Genomic DNA, 24,278 nt, shown 5'->3' with positions numbered 1-24,278 from the left:
ACTGCAGTAAAGGCCGTACTGGCTGTCCAGAGGCACTTAGAGGCATTCAGCCAAGTCTGGATCTACTCACTGTCCTAGTGTGTCTGGTGAGACTGATTCCAATCAGTCTCACCAGTGTTAGGGGATATAGTAAGATCCAGACCTCTGTCACACTGAATTTATCTGTTTTGTGTTTACTATTTGCTGTTACTGTCAGAACTAGAATTTCCTGTGATTTCTAGTGTAGGCAGTGTCGGTGTTTGGCTGCTGTTACTGGAGCAGAGATTTCAAATGGCTGTTAGCAAATATAGTATAAAATCTCGTTTTCTATCATAATTCAGTCTCATTGTGGAAAGAACCACAGTCTGTGACGGCACCTTTAACAATCAATGCCTATAACTCATCTGATTAATCAGGCCTATAAATTTGTTTGTCACAGAACCATAAACTGACAAAGTTCTGGCCTCTGACAATAAAGTATGAAGAAAAGTGATGCCATAAATAGCTTTTCTTTACCAGTGAACTTCATTAAACTGTAGTTAACAGATAAAGAGCCCTCAATAAAGGCATCTGACGTAGTCTGTAGTTGTGTTTTTGATGGATGACATTGATCTGCTGTCCTCAGCAGTACAAAGACTGTTTCTTCTCCTGCCATGCATGCCAGCTCAAAAAGAAACTTCCAGCCCTGCTAATGGGAATCACAAGGCTGCACTGCTTTGAATCCTCCTCCTAATCCTAATTTTTACTGAGTGGTCAGCAGGGCTGTCAAACCAGCACACTCTGTAATGTGTTGCTCTCCACCTGCCAACAACCACACCATTATATTTCTGCATGCATGTTCTGAGTAGGTTTTCATCACAAGGGCGGTTAGCATCGGGTCCAAACACCCATCTCGTGCTTGTTTTGGTCTGTAACATAATATAACAACTTTGCTGGATGCAAGCTGGCTCTTCAGGTTGCATGGTTGTTATAGGTTTTCTTGATGTTGTCTTTTCTTCTAGTTAACACCATATACAGGCTAACAGTCTTTGTCTAACTTACAGATTCACTAGTTCCAGTTCCACAGGTGGGATTACTCTAATTCTTGGTCACATGGGGATTTTCCAAGTCCTGTATTAACACGTTCCACTCAGTGCAGTATTTTTTTGTCTCGCTCAGCAGCTTCTGAGAGCTAACGGCTAACAGCATTGGATGCTCAGATGGCTTAGAAGCACATACTGGTTCACTTGATTGAATATATGATTTGGTCAGCTGGCAAGGTCTTCTAGATTTGTGTGAATAGAACCAAACTGGCATGTTACTTTATGGGCCATTGTAAGAGCACATAAACAGGATCTACTCCAGTTTGGAATTCTAGCTTAAAGACAGCTCTGTGGATGTCAGCAATTTCTATTTATCACACTGTTTGTTCCAGAAAAGGACTGCATCGAGGGCAGGAGGACGATATGTTTTCATAACTAAAATTGATTGCATCACTATTTGACAATCCTTGAGCTTTAAGATTAGAAGCAACAATGAGTTCTGCTGAGGCTTAGCTAGCAGACAGAAAAATGGAGGCCACTGAAACTCGGCCTTGTGAAGCATGGAGCTGACTTTGTGCTGAGTAGATTCTGTGAGTCTCCCTGTCTGAACAGTTGATTCCCAGCAGACTATATGTAGATTATGCAGGAGCTGCTGCTTCTGAGTTTCAGATATGAGTGACAGCTCGTTCAGCAGCTTTGAATACGGATGTGCATGTTTATTGGCATATCAATATTTGCTTTGACTTAATAGTGCTGTTGTGTAAACAGCAGTTCAAGCAGAGGGACTGTATACCTTGTGTATACTGTATACACTATTTATTTATTTATTTATTTATTTTTTCTACCATAACACACCATTTTTGCCTTCCCTTTCAAAATAAATTCATCCATGACTGCCTAAGATTTGCTCTCCTTTCTCTTCCACCTGTGCAGACTTGAAGTGCACTAATGTTTTCCATATTCTTGCTCTCTCCTCGTGCTGCTTCCTTCAGTGGAAATGGTTGTCTCACCAAAACTACTGGTTCTTACAGTAGATCCTCAAACTTTATAGTTAAGTTGTTTTAAAATCCGAGGTGTCCTGCTTTTATTCTGTTATTTGCAAGGAGAGGTCTTTTAGGCACTAGTGGTCACAGCATAAACCTGTGACAGAAGTGTTAGACAGCTGGCTATTTTTTATTTCAGATATGTGTGATATATCCAGTAATTGTCAGATTGTTTAGACTCATTTCACAATGGTGATAACAGAAGGGCTGCAGACTGACACGGGCAGTAAAAGTAAACGAACATGGAGACAAACTGACTTCCACAGGGAAAGCACCACCACACCACATCAGACCAAAACTAAATAAGAAGCAAAAAAAACCCCCAAAAGTACTTAAAGTAATTTGATGATTACTGCAGTTATGATGCTAGTGCAAAACAGCACGCTGGGTTTAATTGTCCTAACAGCCTTGTATGATGTATGATATGCATTTATATGATAAGTAAGCTCTAATAGTAGAATGGCTCATTTAAAACATAGAAAGAAATAACGCAGCACGGTGGTTAGCACTGTTGCCTCACAGCAAGAAGGTCCTGAGTTCAATTCCACCATCAGGCCGGGGTCTTTCTGTGTGGAGTTTGCATGTTCTCCCCGTGTTTGCGTGGGTTCTCTCCGGGTACTCCGGCTTCCTCCCACCGTCCAAAGACATGCAGCTTGTGGGGATAGGTTAATTGGATAATCCAAATTGCCCATAGGTGTGAATGTGTGAGTGAATGTGAGTGCGAATGGTTGTCTGTCCCTGGGTGTTGGCCCTGCGACAGACTGGCGACCTGTCCAGGGTGTACCCCGCCTCTTGCCCTATGACAGCTGGGATAGGCTCCAGCGCCCCCCGCAGCTCTGAAAAGGAGAAGCGGAAGCGAATGGATGGATGAATGGAAGAAATAACGCAGTGTTACCACCAGTGTAGGACTAGAAGTCAACAAAACAACAAAAACAGCGTAATATTAAAACAGTTGCAACCATTAGTGCCAGCTCTACCTGTTAACACAAAACAAAGATTCTCCAAGGAAGTTGGGTAAATTGCCTTACCTGTTCACTTTAAATAATCCACTTGTGTTTTCTAATCTGGGTCGGTTAAATCAGTTCTTGCTGTATTTAAACAAAACCAAATATGTTTAAGTGCTTTCCCATTGATATTTATGTTGTCTTGTTATCTTCATGCTGAAGAAATGCTCAGAACGACTTTAGTAGACAAAAGTGCCAAGCTTTAACAAAATATCTTTAGTTGTTGGACGTCATGTTTTACCATTTTCTACTCTTATTAATTAAAGTCAGTCACTATTAATAATAGTCAGATCTGTAACACAATAATTAACTAGTATCCAAGTTATACAAATGTCTGTAAGGAAAGGTTTCCCACGACACTACTGGTCAGATGGAGAGTTAGATTTTTTTTTTTTAATGCTTCCGTCCTCGTGATTTCACAGCTTCTGAGAGGGTGAAGCAGGAAAGACCTGCCCCACAGCAGAGCCAACCATCATATTTTGACACACTGATGAGACCCCTAAACACAGAGTGAAAATGTGGATTTTAAAATTCAGATTTGTTTCTGTAATGGTGGCATTGTTTAGGGCGAGGAGTATATTTATGGGCTTGATGTGTGCATATTAGAAGGATTTGTCGTCTTTAGCTTTTCCTACAGCCATAACCCAGTTCCTGTTTATCTGGCTTCCTTGGGCGGTGCTCACTAAATGCTAGCTGCTTGGACCTTCACAACTCCACAAATATGCTGCTGCCCACCACACATCTATAATTACATTCAACAATAAAAAAAAAATAAAAAAAAAGACCAATATTGGTTCGTCCTTTGCTTTTCTGGGCGGTTCTCATTTAGCCTTTTGTCTCGATGTAACATAGCTGTGGATCCGCCCATGTTCCCTTCTGTGAAGCAGCTGTCATCTGCTGCCTTCTTATTAGACTAACTGCTGTGGGCCTGAAGTGACAGGAAGGCCTTACTCGTATCATAATTAATCAGACTGGAAAAACCTCAGTCTGCCACTGCAGGTCATTTTGGCAAACACTACAGTGTCATAGCTACTTTGCTGGCAAAAAAGAAGACAAAGACACTAGGTGGGGGCAGCTATGAAGAGGATGAACTCTAGAAGATGACATACCTGTGGAGGTATGGAGATGTTTAGGAGAGAGCAGTTGACTTCTTGACCAGATTATTTAATAACTCAATTTTGGAAAGTAATCTCTGAGAAATGGAAAAGACGTGTACTGGTACCAATGTTCAAGAACAAAGGTGAACAGCTCAACAAGTACCATTAGAAATATTTTCATATGTAAAAGTAAGTATAGCAAAACAAGTGAAGATAATGAAAAATATCCATTCTATTGACTGAGTCTGGAATAAAGACTGAGTCATTTTGCAAGTGCCGTTATGGCATGGTTGGTAGTCTGATACAACACGCCAACTGTACTTATATATTATACAAATTTTTGCTCAATGTAGCATAAATATGAGATATTCATATTCAGGCACTGCCTGAAGTGGGACAATGGACCAAAAGAGTATGTGATCTCTGAAGCTAAAATTTCACAGCAGTTAACTCTGGGCCATCATTTTTTCAGGCAAGTCTGATATTGTGAGCAGCAGTATGTATTCATGCCAAGAAAAAGGCGCTTGCTTTTAACGCCAGAGGAGGAACCAACGGTCATCTGGCAGAGAACATGTCTCTGCTGGTTCAGAGTCCAGTGGCTGTGTGCTTTATTCCGCTGCATCTCATGATCTGCATTGTGCTTGGTGAAGTAAGGCTAGAATGCAGTTGCCCAGCTGGTAGTGGTGTAACTGTGTGGGAGACAGTTTCTTGGCGCAGTTTGCTGGGCCTGTCCTTGCCTTTAGGCCTATAGTGTACCAGTCTCTGGATGGATACTTTCAGCAGGATAGCACAACCTGTCACAAAGGTCAAATCACCTCGAGTTGGATTATTAAAGTTCACTGTACTCAAATAGTGCCCAAATCTCAATTCAATGAGGTGCCTTGGGGAAATGGTGGAAAGAGGGATTCCTGCATCATGAATATGAAGCTGACAAATGTGTAGCATTTCATAGCACATAGCTCTGCAACAGAGCTGATGACCACGCCCATATAGAGTTGATGACCACGCCCATATAGAGTTGATGACCACGCCCATATGTAGCTGTGGACAGTTGCCTAAACTTCTCTGCCTCAAAGCCACAATCTTGCCCTAGCACAGTAAAAGACAACATTAGCAGTGGTATTGTAACTGATGAACAAATACAGGAAAATAAGTATGCTGCAGTGATTTTGACTCATCCTATCAGGGTTAGATTGAAGCTGTGAGGGAGTAGTGGGGAATGTCTTGGATTATTTTTCTGTTCTACATTTCGGTCCTATCAGAGCTCAGTAGTGATATATTCAATATAACACGAGCTCCATAGTTAGCTGGAACCAAAGTGATGGGAAAGATGCACACGTTATGTAGCACCAAAGCACAACAGCAGCTGCCTCAAGGAGCTTTATATTGTAAGGCAAAGACCCTCCAGCGTGTACACTGAGTCTATCTTTGAAAGTACACCAATATTTTGGCAGAAGATGAGCAATTCTGTAGTTCTGCTTTTGCTTGGAAGCGTGTTGTTGTGTAGTCCTCTCTCATAGTTTATCTACATGTAAAGTGCTGAATGTACTCTATACCTCCAAGATGGTTCTGTTTATTATTACAGTACAGAGAGTGCACCATGCACACACATCCTCAGAGATGGAGCTCTAGTGTTCATGTGTAATAAAGAAAAACAACATTAATGAATGCCATTATTGTCTGATCACGACTGTACTCAAAGATGTGTTACTGTTTAGTCAAGACTAAAGCAAATGAAGCACATTTATAGTAGGAATCAGCTTTTCAAGGTGACTGTGCACAACTGTGAGCAAGATCAGCTCACATAAAGTACAGCAAGCGTATGTGTTGTCAGAAATGCTTGGATTGTCTTATAATTGTGATAGTACCATTTGAGTGCAGGCTTACTTGTGGTTCCTACGATATTTAAAATTAGATTTGCGAGACAGACGCCCTCCACTTTTAAGATTGGCTTAAAACGTTACTATACTGCCACAGGTCTAGGCTCCTGGGGATTCCCATGATGCACTGGGTGTTTCTTCTTCACTCACTGTCTATTCATACACACGTTGCACTTAATCATTACTTATTATTTATCTCTGGCTGTCTTCAACATTGTGTCTTTTGTTCTGTCTTGCTCTTATCACCCCAATCAGTCATGGCCGTTGGCTGCCGCTCCCTGAGCCTGGATCTGCCAGAGGTTTCTTCAAAGGAAGCTTTTAGTTCCCACTGTGTGAAATTTGGTTCAGCTTTTGTTATTATTTACTTTATGAAGTTAGTTTTTGTCATGGTCTTAACCCCTTAATCTTCTCTGTATTATCTTTCATACATACAGATAATGTTACATTATCAGTGTTTTTCCCTCCCTTGAAAAACCAAAACAACTTGCACAATATATTTTTAAGCAGGGGGGGCAGATGTAGGAAATATGAATCTTGACTTTTATTTTTAATTTGTCACTACAGTTAAATAAACACTGCGTTTTCAAAAATTTTCTGACAAGTATTTGTTTCAGGCTTTAAAGGGTTAAGTCTCTATTTTTCACATAATAGCTCGTATCTCCCATCTCGCCTGGGTAGGCTGAACTGAAGAAGACATCTGGATAGTGGACTGAGGGAACAAAGGGCCTTTTCTGTTTTCTGTCACCCATCCAATCCTCAGATGACACACAAACGAAGGGGTCTGTTCAAATTTCACTTTAGGCCTCTTACTATGCTGGAGTAGTGTAGTCCGTGGCAGTGATAATGGTACTAATCAAGGCGATCCTAGTGTTGCAATGCACCACACAAAGGCTAAGTTACACCATTCTGCCCTTTCTGTGTAGTTGGATTAGTTTTTGAACGCCATCTTGTGCAAGTACAGAACATGGCATAATCGGGTTGGTTGGTTGTGGCTTAAATTAGACTTAAATTAGTTTATGTGAGCTGACTGGTAACAAAACTAATAACTCAGGGGAAAGTCCGTCTAAAGGGTAAGTTTTGTGCTGCCCGTGGCAGCAACAATGAGTTTTATGTTAAGGAACCAAGGATATGCTGTCCGCTTTCACTCTCTCTTAAGCAGTAAGTCTTTCTTTATTATTTGGCTATTGGCATGGAAATGGGAAAGCCAGCTGCTAGCCGTAAAGTTTGGGGTTTTAAAGCACTTTATGAATGGGGACAGTGTGGAGGAGAGTCAGTTTGAGTCAGGTGACCGGTGGTTCACCGGACCAACGAGCTGGAGTCAGAAACTCCCATGTTTTGTCATCTGACCCTGTCAACCAATCACTAATAGAAGACCCTTGCAAGTCATCAAGATTTTAATATTAAAATAAAACAATAAAAAACTAACCGCTTAACTTAAGTTTCCTAAAAGAGAAAGCCACTATTTTTTTTTTTTTTTTTTTTTAAGTAGTTTCAAGATCGTGTTTCCCACAGGCGTTAGAATATAGTTCTTTCAGTAGTGGGGACCCATTGGGTCATCCTTTGCTTTTCTAGGAGGTTCTCATTTAGCCTTTTGTGTTGATGTTACAGAACTGTGGATCCATGAGCATGTGTGCGGACTCCCAGTCTTTGGTAAATTTAATAAAAAAATTAGGTACTTGTGACAATAAAGAACAGAGCAATAATCATCTGCCTCTTTAGTGAGTTCCTCATCTCATAGATTAGCTCCACTGTCCTAAACTGCAGCTAATAACGGTAGTCCTTCTTCTGCTCTGTAGCCTTGATGAGCTTAGCACAGAGACACATGATTTAATTCTCCACCTGCTGTGGGGTTTGGTTAGCGCAACCCTCTGGTTCAAAGCTGATCTCCAGGACAAAACAAAGACTACTGTCCCCAGTTTCAGTTCAGACCAAGTGAATTTGGTCTTCATTAGGCTACTTGACAAGAGACTGTCTGCTTAAGTAGCTGAAAGATATCAAGGGCTGCTGCAAGAGTGTCGCAATAGAAGACGAGTCATTAGCTGGTTAGCAGTGATACACGTTCTATTGTTATCTACTGGATCTGAATGTGTGATGGTGTTTGTGATAATATAGTAATAAGGTTACATTATAGCTACAAGTTTTTATGATACAAATTTAGGCAGTCACATTACCTAATGATGGTCAAAATGTCCTGATATGGTAGCTCTATGCCAGCATATCAGGATGTGTACAAACCTGTAAATACTGTCTCTTGAGGCAACTGTTGTTGTGATTTGGCACAATATAAATAAAAATGGGAATTGAAATACTGGAGTGTAGCGTAAAATTCCCAGTCCAGACCCAAAGAGTTGCTGTCGGTTTTCCTTTGTGCTGCCTTCAGCTCATGTAGAATTGTATTAGCGCATTGAAGGCTCAAGTGATGCAAGCAGACTATAACTTGAGTAGAGGAAACTGGTAATAATTCAGCTGCCTTTTTTAAGTGTCAGTTAATCAATTAAATGTTTTTGTTTTTTTTATTGTGGCTTGTGCAGTGATATCCAGCTGGCAATGCTGTAAACAAATTAGTCAGAGCATCAAAGACAGCCTTAATCTGTAACTGAACAACATAAAGACTTGATTGGTAGACTGGGTATAGTTGCTGAACTGGACCAATCTAAGCATTAAAGATCAAATGATGGTAAGAGATTCGTATGGTTGTGCTGCAGTGAACCAACATAAATGTGTCTGTACCTGTGATGCCCTATGGGCATCTCTCTCAAAGGAAAAACAGTATGCTGAATCATACTGCTGCTATGTGTTGGCAGAATACTTCAGGAAAGATAAACATTTGTCAGTATGTCATTTTTTCCATTTAGAATGAGGTCTTTTCCTATTAGCAGTTTGTAGCTCCATTCATCACATTTTGGATCATGTTCTTACATATGGCATAGAAACTGAACGTGTAACAGTATTCCCTGAAAACCCGCCCTGGTCTGATCATTTCTTAATAACATTTGCACTTACAATAATGAATTACAAAGCAGTGGGTAATCCATTTCATTACAGTAGATGTCTCTCTGAAAGTGCTTTAGCTAACTTTAATTCATCCGCTGTTATCTTTCTTAATGTCCCACCACAGTGGATTCCTCTCCCACTCAGATCAGTTATCGTAATAGTATTACATCTGTACAGCCTAAGACTGGATACTGTGGCTTATCTGAAAACGAAGCCTCAATCAGTTTTATTTATATAGCGCCAAATCACAACAACAGTCGCCTCAAGGCGCTTTATAATGTAATATTCAAAAGATCTTCATTTCATCTTACTACATATATTTCTCTTTAGCACTGTAGACAGTCTGACAAGAAGTCAGAGCCCTGTTCCACCAAGCATTGCTTTAATCTTAACTAGTAATAACGTGTTTATTGTCTTTTCAAATTAAATTTTAACCAATAGAGAAAAAAGTATTCACAACCATCTCACAGAAGGTATCATTACATACAGCCACTTCTAATACCATTGACTCATTTCTCCAACTGATCTTTCTGAGTTAACTTCAGTAATTACTTATTTCAAAACCATCAACGTGTCTTTTAGACCCCATTCCTAAAAGGCTGCGCAAAGAAGTCCTTTCATTAATTAATGCTTAAACCAGCAGTTTAAATTCAGTTCAATTCAGTTTATACAGCGCAAAATCACAACAACAGTTACCTCAAGGTGCTTTATATTGTAAGGTAGACCCTACTATAATAGATACAGGGAAAAACCCAACAATCATATGACCCCCTACGAGCAAGCGCTTTGTCGACAGTGGGAAGGAAACAAAGAAAGAAAGACCCAATGCATCATGGGAATCCCCCAGCAGCCTATGCCTATTGCATAACTAAGTGAGGATTTGGGATCACCTGGTCCAGCCCTAACTATATGCTTTAGCAAAAAGGAAAGTTTGAAGCCTAATCTTAAAAGTAGAGATAGTGTCTGTCTGGCCAAGGTAATGCTGTCCAGACTAAGAATCTGGTTAGACACCATATTTCTAAGATTTTTAGGGCCGAGTACAATAACCTCAGTTGGATCTGAATTTAGAAGCAGAAAATTAGAGGTCAACCAGGTCTTCATATCTTTATGGATATATGAAGTTGTCATCTGCATAGCAGTGTAAATGTATGCTATGTCTTCTAATGATGCTGCCTAAGGGAAGCATGTATAATGTAAACAGAATTGGTCCTAGCACTGAACCCTGTGGAACTCCATAATTAACCTCAGTGTGTGAAGAGGACTCTCCATTTACATGCACAAACTGGAGTCTATTAGATAGATATGATACAAACCACTGCAGTGCAGTACCTGTAATACCTACAGCATGTTCTAATCGCTCTAATAGGATATTATGGTCGACAGTATCGAACGCTGCACTGAGGTCTAGCAGGACAAGCACAGAGATGAGTCCACTGTCAGAGGCCATAAGAAGATCATTTGTAACCTTCACTAAAGCTGTTTCTGTGCTGTGATGAGCTCTGAAACCTGACTGAAACTCTTCAAATAAACCTCTGCAGATGATCTGTTAGCTGTTTGACAACTACTCTTTCAAGGATGTTTGATATAAAGGAAGGTTGGAGATTGGCCTATAATTAGCTAAGACTGCTGGGTCTAGAGATGCTTTTTGAGTAAAGGTTTAACTACAGCCAGCTTGAAGGCCTGTGGTACATAGCCGATCATTAGAGATAGGTTGATCATATTTAAGATTGAAGAATTAATTAATGGCAGGACTTCTTTGAGCAGTTTTGTAGGAATGGGGTCTAAAAGACACGTTGATGGTTTGGAGGAAGTAATTATTGAAGTTAATTCAGAAAGATCAATTGGAGAAAAAGAGTAACTTAACATCAATGGTACTGGTTTAAACTTTATTTGTGAAGAAGTTCATGAAGTCATTACTAGTTAACGTTAAAGGGATTGTTGGCTCAAAAGACCTCTGTTTGTCAGCCTGGCTACAGTGCTGAAGAGAAACCTGGGGTTGTTCTTATTTTCTTCAATCAGTGATGAATAGTAAGATGTTCTGGCTTTGCAGAGGACTTTCTTATAAAGCAGCAAACTATTTCTCCAGGCTAAATGATGATCTTGTAAATTTGTGACACGCCATTTCCTCTCCAGCTTACAAGTTACTGCTTTAAGTTAATCGTTTAAGAGTTACTCCAAAGTACTTCTGATTTGAGGCTCTCTTTTTCACATTAGCTACAATTTCCAGACTCATGTAATGAATAGGTGAGATTATTAAGAAGATAATCGACCTCTGTTGGAATAGCGCTCAGGCTGCTGTTCTGCTCTGTGTTGGTGCTACAGTTTGCAGGTTCGGTGGCTAATCATCTAGTGTCTAAACGCAGTCACTGGAACACCACCTTCCATCACACATGTCAATACCAGAGCTATTGTGTTGCCGTCTTTGGTGCGGGAGGATTTTTTCCCCCGAGTTGAAAAATTTGTTTAGACAGATCAACCCTGCATACAAGAGAGCCAATTACAGCAGCATAATGCTGTCTCCAATTAGATTCGCAAAGTGCACTCTGAGGCAGGCACTGCTTATTGTCCTGCAGATTAAACCCAGCCGGAATGGCAAGCATACTGGCCCTCTGGCCTCACCGCCTGCTGTGAGCCTCAGGCCTCTTTTTTCCTTTGCTTGCAAGTCAAGCTGTAATGCATGAACCCTGTTGAGCTCATTGCAATCATGAACTGTCAGCTAAAAATTTCAGGTGAATCTTCAGACATGTTTTAGATTTGTGATATCTAGCACACTGCTGTTTAGAGGTGAGATTAAATATCCTTTTCTAAAAATAACTCGTAATAATTAAATTAAATCCATAAAAAATAATGTTTGGGTTACTGGGGGTGCACTGAAATCCAGTCATGAGACCTTTAAGGTGATAATTTAACCATTTAACCATCATCAATTCCTTCTTTGATTGGTTACACCATTGTCCAGTGGTATAATCCTAATATACTGCATAACATCATTATGATACCATATCATTCTCAAACTTGTGCTGTTTAGTTGTGTTTTACAGTGAATTTTCAGCTAAACAAGGATCTGGCTAGATTGTCTTGATTTCTAAATATCAAACCATAATAGCACAAGAAATACTGACGAACTGACCCTACTGCTGACCCTACTGCTGACCCTACTGCTGACCCTACTGCTGACCCTACACTGCTAACCCTAACAGGCCATGAAAGCCTATAATTGTTTGGGCTGTTTTGTTTGTTTTCTGCCCATATTTGTCTTGTGCATATTTGATGATATTAGATTTTTTTAGCTTTTATAACAGCGCTGGTAGCGCAGCAACCTTTCTTCCTTCATTCATTTCAAAGGTGCTCCACTCAACTCGGACACCCTGTTTTTAATAAGCAGTCTCTTTTTGCGCCCAGCCAAATATAGCGGACTGTTAATGTAGCACTTTTCTCCTTATGAAAATTAAAAAAAAAAATGATTGACTGACCAATGAGAATTCAGTTGGATTCGAGGGAAATATGGCCCCTGAGACTAAAGTCCTTATTTACATACCTAGAGTCAAACACAGACTTGCAGTGTCTGAGGATTCAGTAAAAAAGCACAAATCTTTGCTGCCTCATCCCAGGGTTGTGTCTAACATAATGGATTCAGTGTAAGAGATGAGACCTTGGAACAGCCGCTGTGTATGTAATGAGTAAGAACAGTCACTAGAACAGCTGGGCCTAAAATGAGGCATACAAGGTTTCAGCTTGCAGCAATTACTTGTGACTTCTTCTTGGCTTGGCGTTGCAAAAGAACTGTTTATGTTGATTAGCTAGACAGGATGTTGTGATGTTACTGACTGTGAAGAAATTGCAATAATGAGTTTTAAGTAAGAAGTGAGTTGGTGTTAATAATGGTGAAGCAATAGAGGGAGGGGCATGAAAACATTGCGGCTGTCAGCCAATGATTATCTGATCTTCCAACATCAGCGTCAACTAGACTCAAACTTACAATCCCAAGTTGCAAAAATGCTGTGCAAAAATTAAAATATATTTTTAAAAAAGTTAAAAAAAACATTTTTTTACTCACTCTACACCCACCAAAATATACAAAGATGTAGTGCAACTTGTCAGGATGCTCAAAGTTTTTAAAGCACATCAATATGACTGATTTTGTGAGACGAGGGCCATTCTCACAGGTACGCAGAGAGAAAGCTGGTTTTCTCATGTCATGCCTCCCTCATATGAATATCATTTGTGGATTGGTTGGCCTGTGTCTGCCCATAGTCCTGATCTCACCTCTAAAGTAGCTCTTTTTTTTTTTAACTGGCTAATGTATGTTTTATCAGTTAGTGTGGTGTTTGATCGAGTAGCTTAGTGGGTAAATTGCTGACCTTTTACCGCTGCTGTGCTGAAGGTTGTGGGTTCAAGTACAGCAATGGACACTTTTCTGTTTCACAAAACAAAAATACCACTTTTATTCCTCACTTTAGTAAAGCTTGCTCTAAACCTGTCTCTATAGAACTCATCTGATACACCAAGAAGAGACTTGGTGCTGCTATTAAATTCATAATAACCTTTTTTGAACGTTTAAACATTAAGTAAAGCAACATGTACTTTACCATATGTGCACAGATTCTGCTTTCAGATGTGCATAGTCATCTCAAAAGGCTGATTCATGCTAGTTAAAACCATGCTAAGTTGTGGCTATTATGCCATTGTGCTATGGCCAGCAACATGCCTGTTAGTACATACATTCAGCAAAATAATAATATGTCAACATAAAGTACTGATATCAGTTAACAAGGGTGTTGATCCCAACTTTTTTGGAATTGGGGTTATACTTTGCAATCACAGGTCAAATAAATATCAAATCTGATCTGTAATCAGAAATCCTGTCAGACAAATCTGCTGCAAGTCTTTTCAGTTTCTACTTGTTGCTGCACATGCGTTCACATGGTTAAACATTTAAAGGTTGAAGATGTCTCCTTTCCACTTTACTTCCAATTATGAAGAAGTTCCAGCGTGTTTTGATGGGCTGGTTTCCCTCTTGGGTGCACTGAAATGTAGGTTAAAGTAAACAGAAAGTCAGACCCTTGCCCTTCCTGTGATCATATTTAGCTGTAGGTTTCATTTTGCTCTGACTGCTCCTGTCCAGTTTTCAGTATAGCCTGTCCAGAGTTGTCTTCTCAAAATAGACTTACAGACTGCAGCCGTTCTGATACTACCTTCATTGCAAGACAGCGTCACAAGCGCCGCCTTCTTTAACGGCTCAAAAACAGCGACTCCAGTATTTACACTGTGAAGCTCGTGCCATTCGAGGAGCCGGAGGTTTCTAAAGCAGGCCTAAAAAATATTCTAACACTCGTATTTTCACCAGTGTGCAGTATACTCCTTAACACATGGAGATCTCATCAGCAAAATACTATACAATAACTGCCAGTGTTCAAAGTAAGCACTTAAATAGAAATAAACACATGTATATTGGCTATTCAGATATTAGCATTATCATGAGTTTATTTAATCAGTGCCAACTGGTTTTAAAGCAATGATGTCCTGTCTCCACAGATGCAGCAGCTCTTCTATGAGAATTATGAACCAAACAAGAAAGGCTACATACGAGATCTCCACAACAGCAAGATTCATCGAGCCATCACACTTCACCCCAACAAGAACCCTCCCTACCAGTATCGCCTTCACAGCTACATGCTCAGCCGCAAGATCGCAGACTTGCGCCACCACACCATTCAGCTGCACAGGGAGATTGTCCAGATGGGGCGCTACGGAGCATTCGAGCCTGACCGAGAGGACCTCCAGCTCGGCATGCCCCCTTCGTTCATGCGCTTCCACCCCCATCAACGAGAGGAAGTTCTGGAGTGGGAGTTTCTGACGGGAAAGTACCTGTTCTCGTCGTCTGACAGTCAGCCACCCCGCCGTGGCATGGATTCCTCTCAAAGGCAGGCCCTGGATGACATCATCATGCAAGTGATGGAGATGATCAACGCCAATGCCAAAACACGTGGTCGTGTTATTGATTTCAAAGAAATTCAGTATGGCTACAGGAGGGTCAATCCCTTGTACGGGGCAGAATATGTTCTGGATCTGCTGCTGTTGTACAAGAAGCACAAGGGAAAGACCATGACAGTTCCTGTAAGGAGGCACGCCTACCTGCAGCAGACCTTTAGTAAGATCCAATTCAGAGAGGAGGAGGAGATGGATGCCCGAGGTCTGGCCAGCCACATCAACAAGGAATCAGACTCCCTCTCATTTCTGTCCAACTCGCTCAAGATGCTGGTGCCCTTCAAGCTGGCTACCTCAGGTCAGGATCAGAGGGAGCCCAAGGAAAAGAAGGTTAACATCCTGGTACCTCTGTCAGGCCGCTATGACATCTTTGTGCGCTTCATGGCTAACTTTGAACGAGTATGTCTGATCCCCAACCAAAATGTTAAACTACTGATCCTGCTCTTTAGCACAGATAACAATACTGAGCGGGTGAAGCAGGTGGAACTTATGAGGGAGTATCACATGAAGTATCCTCGAGCAGAGATGGAGATAAAGCCTGTCCCCGGTTCCTTCTCCAGGGCGTTGGCTCTGGAAGTTGGTTCTTTACACTTCTCTAATGATTCCCTGCTTTTCTACTGTGATGTGGATCTGCTTTTCTCCAGTGAATTCCTCAAAAGATGTCGGACTAACGCTGTCCTGGGGGAGCAGACGTACTTCCCCATCATCTTCAGTCAGTATGACCCTAAAGTAGTATATGCTGGGAAGGTCCCCAGCAACAACCACTACGTCTTCACCTCTAAAACAGGCCTGTGGAGGAACTACGGATTTGGGATTGTCTGTGTATACAAGAGAGACCTGGTTCGAGCTGGAGGCTTCGACACTTCCATACAGGGCTGGGGATTAGAGGATGTAGATCTTTATAATAAATTCGTCCAGTCAGGGATCAAGTTGTTTAGAAGCACAGACACAGGAATAGTTCACGTTCATCATCTAGTCACATGTGACCCCCACCTGGATGTGAAGCAATACAAGATGTGCCTGGGCTCCAGAGCTTCCTCGCATGGCTCCACCCAGCAGTTGGCTGAGCTCTGGCTTGAGAAGAACAACCACGGCTTCAGGAGGCTGGCCAGCAACAATGGGTCAGTTAGGACAGCGTAAGAAGTGCTGGGTTGTCATTAATTGAACTCACTTTCCCTTCTTAGTAGTAGTTTCACTGCTTAATTTATTTTTTAATGAAATTAAATAATTCACATTGATATATTTTTAAAATATCTTTCTTTTTTTAAAGAAACATCCTAATGAGCAGCTCCCAGAAGTAGTCCGGGCAGTCTGTTCTCTTTCCTGATTATTGCCGGGGCTCCTTTTGCGCATACGTTACCTGTCAGGCTACTAGTTAATTTGGTTATTAATGTTTGCCTCAGTAAAGTCTTTCAATGTTATATGTGGCGTGTGTGTTCAAAGCAGACTGGTGTCCCTGTCCTCTCAGACCAGCAGGGCTCAGAACTACATTCAGTTGCTGGTTGTGTGTGTTTACAAATGAATGAAACTCCAATCAGAGCTCAGTGACTGCCAGGGCCACTTCTTTGGAAAGCAAATTTAGGTGGTTTTCTTTTACATTTACTCTTATGGTTTTGGTGATATGACTTAACACTGTTTGTTTCTTTTTTATATATATATATATTTTGTATTGTTAATTTCTGTAGACCCAACTGCTGAATCTGCAATTCATTATTTTCTATCTAATTTATTGAATTTGCAGGCTCCATTTTCTACAATCTGCTGAAATGTGTATGTGGGACAGTTGTACAGCCCTGTCAGTTGTGGTGTAGTTTTCTTTTCCTTAAGCTCTCTCACCAAAGAGTTTGCACAGTCTGCTTTTACATTTCATGGTGTGTGTGTGTGTGTGTGTGTGTGCGCGCGCGTGTGTGTGTGCGCGTGTGTGTGTGCGCGTGTGTGTGTGCGCGTGTGTGTGTGCGCGTGTGTGTGTGCGCGTGCGTGCGTGTGTGTGTGTGCGTGCGTGCGTGCGTGTGTGTGTGTGTGTGTGTGTGTGTGGTGTTTTGCAGGCATGAACATGAAGCTAGCTCCATAGTGGAGGATACACAAATATCACAGATCTTCTAAATGGGTGCAAATCTGGCTTCCACTTCAAGCTTGATTAGCAGCAGCACTTTGATTGCTCGCATATGGTTTTCTCTTTTTTCCAAATCAATTCCTCTTATGTTGACATGAGAGGCGTGTCATTCCTGTCTAGTTTTACAGGTTTGATGGTAAATCATTTCCTCTTTTCATGCCTGTGAACTTCCACTGTAGGGCTCTGTTGGCTTTATGCTCTTGTTGCAGCATTACAACATGATTTATAACACTGATCACACAAGCAGTTACTGTGCTGTCATCATGGTTTGATTTTCTTTAAAAAAAATGTTTTATTGCTTTCTAAATGGACATGGTTTTCTATTTAAAAAGAAATAAAATTGGGGGAGAGTAAATGCATTGTGTCATATTTTTCTGTCTCAAGCAACAATCCCTCATGCTTATAGTTTCCCTGTACCAGCTCACGTACTCTGTGTGTCACACCACACATTCTTCTCTTCCTCCCTTCTGGTTTATGTGTTGTAGAGTCTTCATCTTATATAATAAAGCTCTTTGAACAGGCATGTAATTAAATGTAAAAAAAAAACAAGACATAACAACCACGGATTATCAGAAACTGAGGATGTGAGGCCTGTTGTTAATCCATCTTTTGAGGCGTTCCTGCCCTGGCATTGATTACTAGTCCATAAAAAGAATCATTTCACAACAGGCTCAAACTTCAAAGTCGTAGTAATTTAGATTGTGTGAGCAATAACATGTCAGCAACAAGTGGGAAGGAGTTTCATTTACTGGTAGTTCAGTAACCTCTTCCTGGACTTTTCAACGACACTGAGCAGTAATGTAAAGCTTTCCTAACATAAGGCTCTATCTTATCATTCATTAAAATGAATACAATCTTTTCTGGCTGTAAATAGAATAGAAAAGCACTGAATAAGCACTGAACATCACAATGATATATGGGAATATGACAGCAAATACTAAATATTAAACATTATTGTGCAGCACATAAGATCAACAGAACACAGTGTGCTTTGAGGTAGGAGCCAAAAAGGGTGTAGTTTGTGGGTGTGATCACCCGTGTGTACACCTGTGAGCATGGACGCGCTTGTTTTTAAAAGGTTCCTTCATGTAATGATCTGCTAGAGGGTGTGGGGGGGCCACAGCCCCGTCCTCCAGGGCATGAAGCAGGTGTGGAGGAGATCAAAACTCCAGACATCCAGAGCACAAGAGACCATGGAAGACCAACAGAGGGGCAGCTGCGCCACTGTCCCAGAAAGAGCCCCAGATGAGGGCTCACTCAGCAGCCGCGGAGCAGAAGCCAGGGGGAGTTGCAGTGACGCGCCCGTGAGCTCCGCCGGCAGCCAGCCGTGCCCGAGTGACCGAGGCCGGGGGCACCCCACCCCCGAAGTGGCCCGAGCGAGCCCCAGGCTCCAGGCCCCGATAAGCGGCCGCCAAGGAGTGAGCCGGTGTGTACCTGGACGCCCATCCCCGGACACAAAGAACCACCAACGCACCGATGTCTGAGGGAGTCCGCCACTGGCAGGGGGAGTGGTGACTAAGGCAATTTTCACCAGGAAATAAAGTGCTTGTATTACTCCCTTCTTCTAGCTCAAAATTACTCGCCACGTGGCAAGGACCCGTCATGGTCACACTGCGAGTGGGGGATTTGGACTTTCAACTTAACCTCTTTAAAGCACGGAGAGAGGCTGAAACTGCTTCTCTAGTGAGTCTGGTAAGGGAAAGAGATGAGTTTGGGTAGGAGGTGCCAAATTCCACCAATCCCGCCTCCCTCCATTGTGATAACCATCTCCAGAAAGTGGATGTTGCTGCATTGCAACAGCATTTTGCAGATTACTCTATTTCTCTTACCATACAGAAGTGCCTGGAGGCAACTGCTCGTGAGTTGGCACAACATAAATAAAACTGAATTGAATATGCCACTGTTGAAATGTGCACATACATACAAGGAAGACAGAACCTTAGCTCAAACAAGAACAGGAAACATTTCTACTTGTAAAACTGTAACATTTGGTCTCGTATTAAAAAGAGGAGCCTAATGCTGCACATTGGGAAATCAGGGAATATCATTTTTGATTAGACAATGGTTTAAGTTACTGTTCAAATGATGGCTTTTTGTTTCACTTCATACATTTTGTTCTCCAGAAGAAAGGGTATACAACATGACAACACTGTAGCCACAAATACCTCAGAGGATGAGGAAGTAACAACTCTAAATTATCATATTTTTTCACTTCCTGCCGTTTGACTTGGTGAATGGCTTCCTGTGAGAGAAGACTTAGAGAATTGTTACACTATTTTAGGCAAATGTCTTGTCATCAGTTGGCTCATGAGGATTCTGAGAAACCAGAATTTATTAAATTAATTGAATCTCCAAGTCTGTGTATATATTTAACATCCCTTTAATTATAATGAGTTTTATTGTTGTCAAAATAAAACAAAAGGCACCAAATCTTTAGAATGACACTATCAACCAAAGTTTTGTTTGCTTTATATCTTAACAAAAAGCAATACTTGTCTTTACTACCCTCTTCTGTCTAAAAAAAAAAACTAAGGATGTACAACTACAAACCTTTAACTATGAATTCGTAGGGCAGGCGTAATATACAGTACTGTGAAAAACTGTTATAAAGAACGTTTTCAGAAATATAAATGCTTGTTTATTGAACCCAAATGTATTCTGCAGCAGGACAACAACCCCAAACACGCAGCCACAGTCATTAAGAACAAGTACTGGAAGTGATGCTCTGGCCCCCACAGAGCCCTGATCCCAACATCATTGAGTGTGTCTGGGATTACATGAAGAGACAGAAGGATGTGAGGAAGCCTGCATCCACAGATCTGTGGTTAACAACCGACCAGCCGAGTTCCTTCAAAAACTCTGCAAGTGTACCTAGAAGAATTGATGCTGTTTTGAAGGCAAAGGGTGGTCACACCAAATACTGACTAGATTTAGCTTTCTCTTTTGTTCCTTCACTTCATTTTGTTGATTGGTGAAAATAAATGATAAACACTTCCATTTTTCAAAGCATTCTTTGCTTAAAGTTCTTCTCACCTGCCTAAAACCTTTGCACAGTACAGTAGGTTCTTGCCCATGGATACTATACGTATGTAAATCTAGATGGCCAGCAGTGGCAAGAATTAGTCTTGTGAGGAACTCAGAGGCTTTGAGACCATGGCTGCTCTCGGCATTTTGCCCAAAATGAGAGCACCCAAGGAGTATGAGTTATTCATGAGGTTGAGAGGTACCGGCCAGATATAATCAGGCTCACCTCAACGCACGACTTGGATTCTGAAACCAGTCTCCTGTCTCAGTCTGGAGTTGCTTGGCGAGAGGTAGCGGGCGTCCTAGTATCCCCTCAGCTTGCTGCCTGCACATTGGGGTTTCTCCCGGTGAACGAGAGGGTTTGTTACCTGCTCCTTCAGGTCAGTGAACAGGTCCTGATTGTCCTCTGTGCCTATACGCCCCCAGCCTTCTTGGGGTCCCTGGGTGGGGTGTGTGAGGGTGCTCCACCTGGGGACTCTGTTGTCCTACTGGAAGACTTCAACACTCATCTGGGCAGTGACAGTGAGACCACGAGGGAGTTTCTTACTTAGTTTCTAAAAATAAAATTGTTACTAGGCTAAAATATAACACTAAAACATTTGGAGGTGTAATGACAGCCCTTTTTAGCTGTGAAATCTTGTTTCAAGCTCTCCAGTAACAACTGACACACTCAGACTTCTGTTGTATACAGATTAAAACACGAGGAGTATGGTGGCACAGTGGTTAGCACTGTTGTGTCAGAGCAAGAAAGTCCTGAGCTAGAATCCAGCATCGGGGCGAGACCTAAGGGTCACATGTGGTGTAACACACACGATCAATAGTGCAAGCCATACATAAACTATTTACAGTCACCAGGGTCTCCAAGGCCAAAAATAAACAGAAATCCCACTCTTCCTGGAAATAAAAGAAATCCTTACACTCTAGAGCAAAACCATCCATCCATCCAAAAGCAAGTCTCGTTCCCGGTGGGCTCCGCCAGAGTGAAACCAAGAAAGAAAAATACCAGATGGTATCATGTCCCCATACTTTACAATTCCATCAATTTTAACAAAATCCTCAAGACCATTCACTGAAATGCAGCCCCAACTATCAGTCTCCATTGTGTTTCACAGATGGCTGCAGACACTCATTACCTCTCTTTTGATGGTGAGTTCGACCAAAAATTTCAAATTGCTTGATATGAACTGTTGCTACTTTAAGCCTAGCCACTTCCTGTTTGCTTTTCTCCCAGTTCCTTACCCTTATCAGCTTCTTCACACCGACTCTTCCACTGAGAGCTTTTCTGAAGAGCCTTCAGAAATAGCTCAAGGGCTGGATTTTCTTTTATCCTATTTCTTGAGAACATGACTTCCATATACTGGAATACTGGATACTGCTAATATGCTGTAAATTGTTTTTTGGACCTGTCACTTCTTTTGTCCCGGTGTCCTCAGTTTAAGGTCGCATTGCACGCCATAATGAGCCGAGGTTTATAACAGCCAGGTAATATGCTTTACACATCACTTTGTTGTGCAAAATACTATTTTACTTCTGTCAAAGTCATCCAGACCTGCAGCCTTTCGCTCCTCGAGCTTTCACAGCTCACTCCTCAGCTGAAGTGTTGAAAGCAACAGTATGGTGGGGGAGAGTACACACTCTAACACTCGGCCTTTGTAAATAAATGGTAACTTAATAACTAATTATTCTGTTATTTATTTGTTGACAATAAAATGAAAAAAGAATGAATTATGTACAGCTGATAAGATAACAATTACATTCTGATGAGATAAGAACATTTTTTGTATTAAGGCAATTAAAAAGAAAAAAAGCACAACAAGCATCTGTTGTCTGCATAATGTGAGGCTGGTCACACAACATAAGAAACATTATTAAAATATGACCCCAGAACATTACATATACATGCAGTGTGCAGGTAAAACGTTTACAGTGAACATATTTTAATCAGAACACAAATACTTTCCTGAACCTATGAGTGAACAAACTTAAATAATTACAAATACCACCCTCGCAAATGGTACATGAATGTGAGGACCTTCTTGGCCTTTCACACTGGAACATTTGCTCTTTACCTCTAATATTGCCATGACCATTGCTAGAGTACACCTTGTGCTTATCTCTGAAATACTAATAGTTTTGGCAAAACAACAGTATTTGTCATCCTGGGAAAGAAAGTCGGTCCTGTGAGTCTCTTGTGCAACTGAGTGTAATTTGAACCCTGTGAAGGCCAGTAACAAAAAAGCTGCTACTTATTAGGGAGGTGAACTGTTGAACATGCTGAATCCTTTCTGGTGTTTTACAGATCACAATAGAGAAGCAGCGAGGACCACAGAGCTTCATTTACACAAAATGTTTTATGTGTAAGAATCCGATAAAACATTTTCATGGTGAAGACTGAGAAACTTGCATAATAATGTTGCACATTCGCGGATGTTAGTTTGCTGTTTACAGTTTGAGCTGCAGCTTGCATCCAGGTTCACATGGCACCGTTTAAAACAAAACTGAAGAAATTTAGCAAATATAGACTTAAACTAGAACAGCCAGCAACACATTTACGACTTGCTGTCTGCTTACAGCAACACAGAGTTGGAACAACAGCACTATCTTAAATCACTTAATTTAAATAATCGGTGTCTGTTGTTTCAGAGTCTCCCAGCACTGTGTCACCTCCAGAACGTATACTGAGCTTTAGGAAGACTTAAACAGGCTAAGAAACAATGATGGGGTAAAGTCAGCATCAAACACCTCACAACATACTCAACCACATCTTGAACTGAATCACAACCATCAACCAAAGTTTATTCTGTGATTCAGCTTCATGGTTTTTATATTTTCGCAGAATTTTTCTGGTTTAAAGTTATGATTGTACTGAAGTGGTGTCCAGCTTCAAGATCATCCCTCATTGGAGACCCGGTTTGCCTCACAGGTTGCCCTGATGTCAGTGCTCCACAACCCCCAACTCTGAACACTGGCAGTCTGTCAGGGTGCATTCCCCTTGGCTCAGCTGCCATACAGAGATTGGATTATGCACCTTGCTGTTGCAACAAAACGACTACTTTCTTTTCCTCATGTTGGTCTCCAAGTGGCCCAGCTTCTCATAGGACTGGTAGAAGACTTCCAGCTCCGAGCAGCCCCAGGCCCTCCAGACACACAGGCACCACTCCATGTTTTCCTTCTGAAAACCACATACGACTGTGTCCTTCGCCACTAGCGCTGCTTCCCTCAGGATTCTGAGAGAGAGAGAAGAGGAAGTGACACAGTGTACAGTATGTGGGAAGGGAGATAAAGTCATTTATTTGACCTCCTACTGAACTTTAAGTGTTCATATTCAGATTCAAGCTCCACAGATCAAGACTGCGCTTGCTTTGTTTTAATACACTTCCCATACTTTCATTATCTGCCATATTTGGTTTGTGAAGCAGTTCATAAGTTGGCTGCATGAAAGCCTTCTTGTAAAGCTATAATATAACTTTGCTTCTAAGGCTGATAAACCTTTTTTGACTGGTTGAGAGATGTAATCCAGATTACACATTTGACAAAGCTGAAAAATAACCGGTAGGTTCAATTCAATTCAATTTTATTTATATAGCGCCAAATTACAACAAAAGTCGCCTCAAGGCGCTTCATAGGTAACAGTTGAACAGAATGTATTCATCAGTAATCAGTGAGACAAAATATTGTGTCAATGAATAAACAGTGGATTTCTAAGATTGGTTTAACCACGTTTGGCAGAAAAGAACTATGTATCTGAAAAAAGAATAAACTAGTTAAAAAGTAAATAATACAAAGCTTTACATTTCCCATCATGTCTGGTGAAGAAGAAATGAGCTCACCCCAAATACGAACATCCAGGCGGAGTGAGGACAGCAATGACGCGGCCCTGTAGCTGATTAGCAAGTGGCTGTATTTCGATGACCATCACATCACCTCCACGCCTGCCAAACAACACACACATAGCACCCAATACATTTAGCAAAGCCTGTGTACTGTATGTCACTGAAATATAACACTTTGCTATGTTGCTGGAGAAGGTTGTACCGGGTGCTAGAAGTTCAAACCACAATTCCTAATTTAAAGATACGAACAATAATAATAATAATAATAACTTTATTTATAAAGTGCTTTCAAACAAAGTGC

General features: G+C 41.2%; 2 protein-coding genes across 2 annotated transcripts in view; one reads left to right on the top strand and one right to left on the bottom strand.

Annotated features, from left to right (window-relative positions):
• chsy1 (chondroitin sulfate synthase 1) overlaps positions 1-17,475 on the top strand; it is a 29,272-nt gene extending 11,797 nt beyond the window's left edge. Inside the window, exon 3 of the mRNA XM_082530794.1 lies at positions 14,555-17,475. Coding sequence (XP_082386920.1) covers positions 14,555-16,147 — 1,593 coding nt within the window. The 3' untranslated portion in view covers positions 16,148-17,475. The remainder of the gene's footprint in view (positions 1-14,554) is intronic.
• Positions 17,476-21,816: 4,341 nt separating this feature from the next.
• Positions 21,817-24,278, bottom strand: part of lrrk1 (leucine-rich repeat kinase 1) — a 93,039-nt gene continuing 90,577 nt past the window's right edge. Inside the window, exons 37-38 of the mRNA XM_082530601.1 lie at positions 23,975-24,076; positions 21,817-23,371 (exon numbers count right to left, since the gene is read on the bottom strand). Of these exons, the coding sequence (XP_082386727.1) occupies positions 23,194-23,371; positions 23,975-24,076 (280 nt within the window). The 3' untranslated portion in view covers positions 21,817-23,193. The remainder of the gene's footprint in view (positions 23,372-23,974; positions 24,077-24,278) is intronic.

This window comes from Aulonocara stuartgranti (genome assembly GCF_965226115.1).
Source record: "Aulonocara stuartgranti genome assembly, chromosome: 1".
Lineage (NCBI taxonomy): Eukaryota > Metazoa > Chordata > Actinopteri > Cichliformes > Cichlidae > Aulonocara > Aulonocara stuartgranti.
This window is presented reverse-complemented; position numbering and strand designations above follow the sequence as displayed.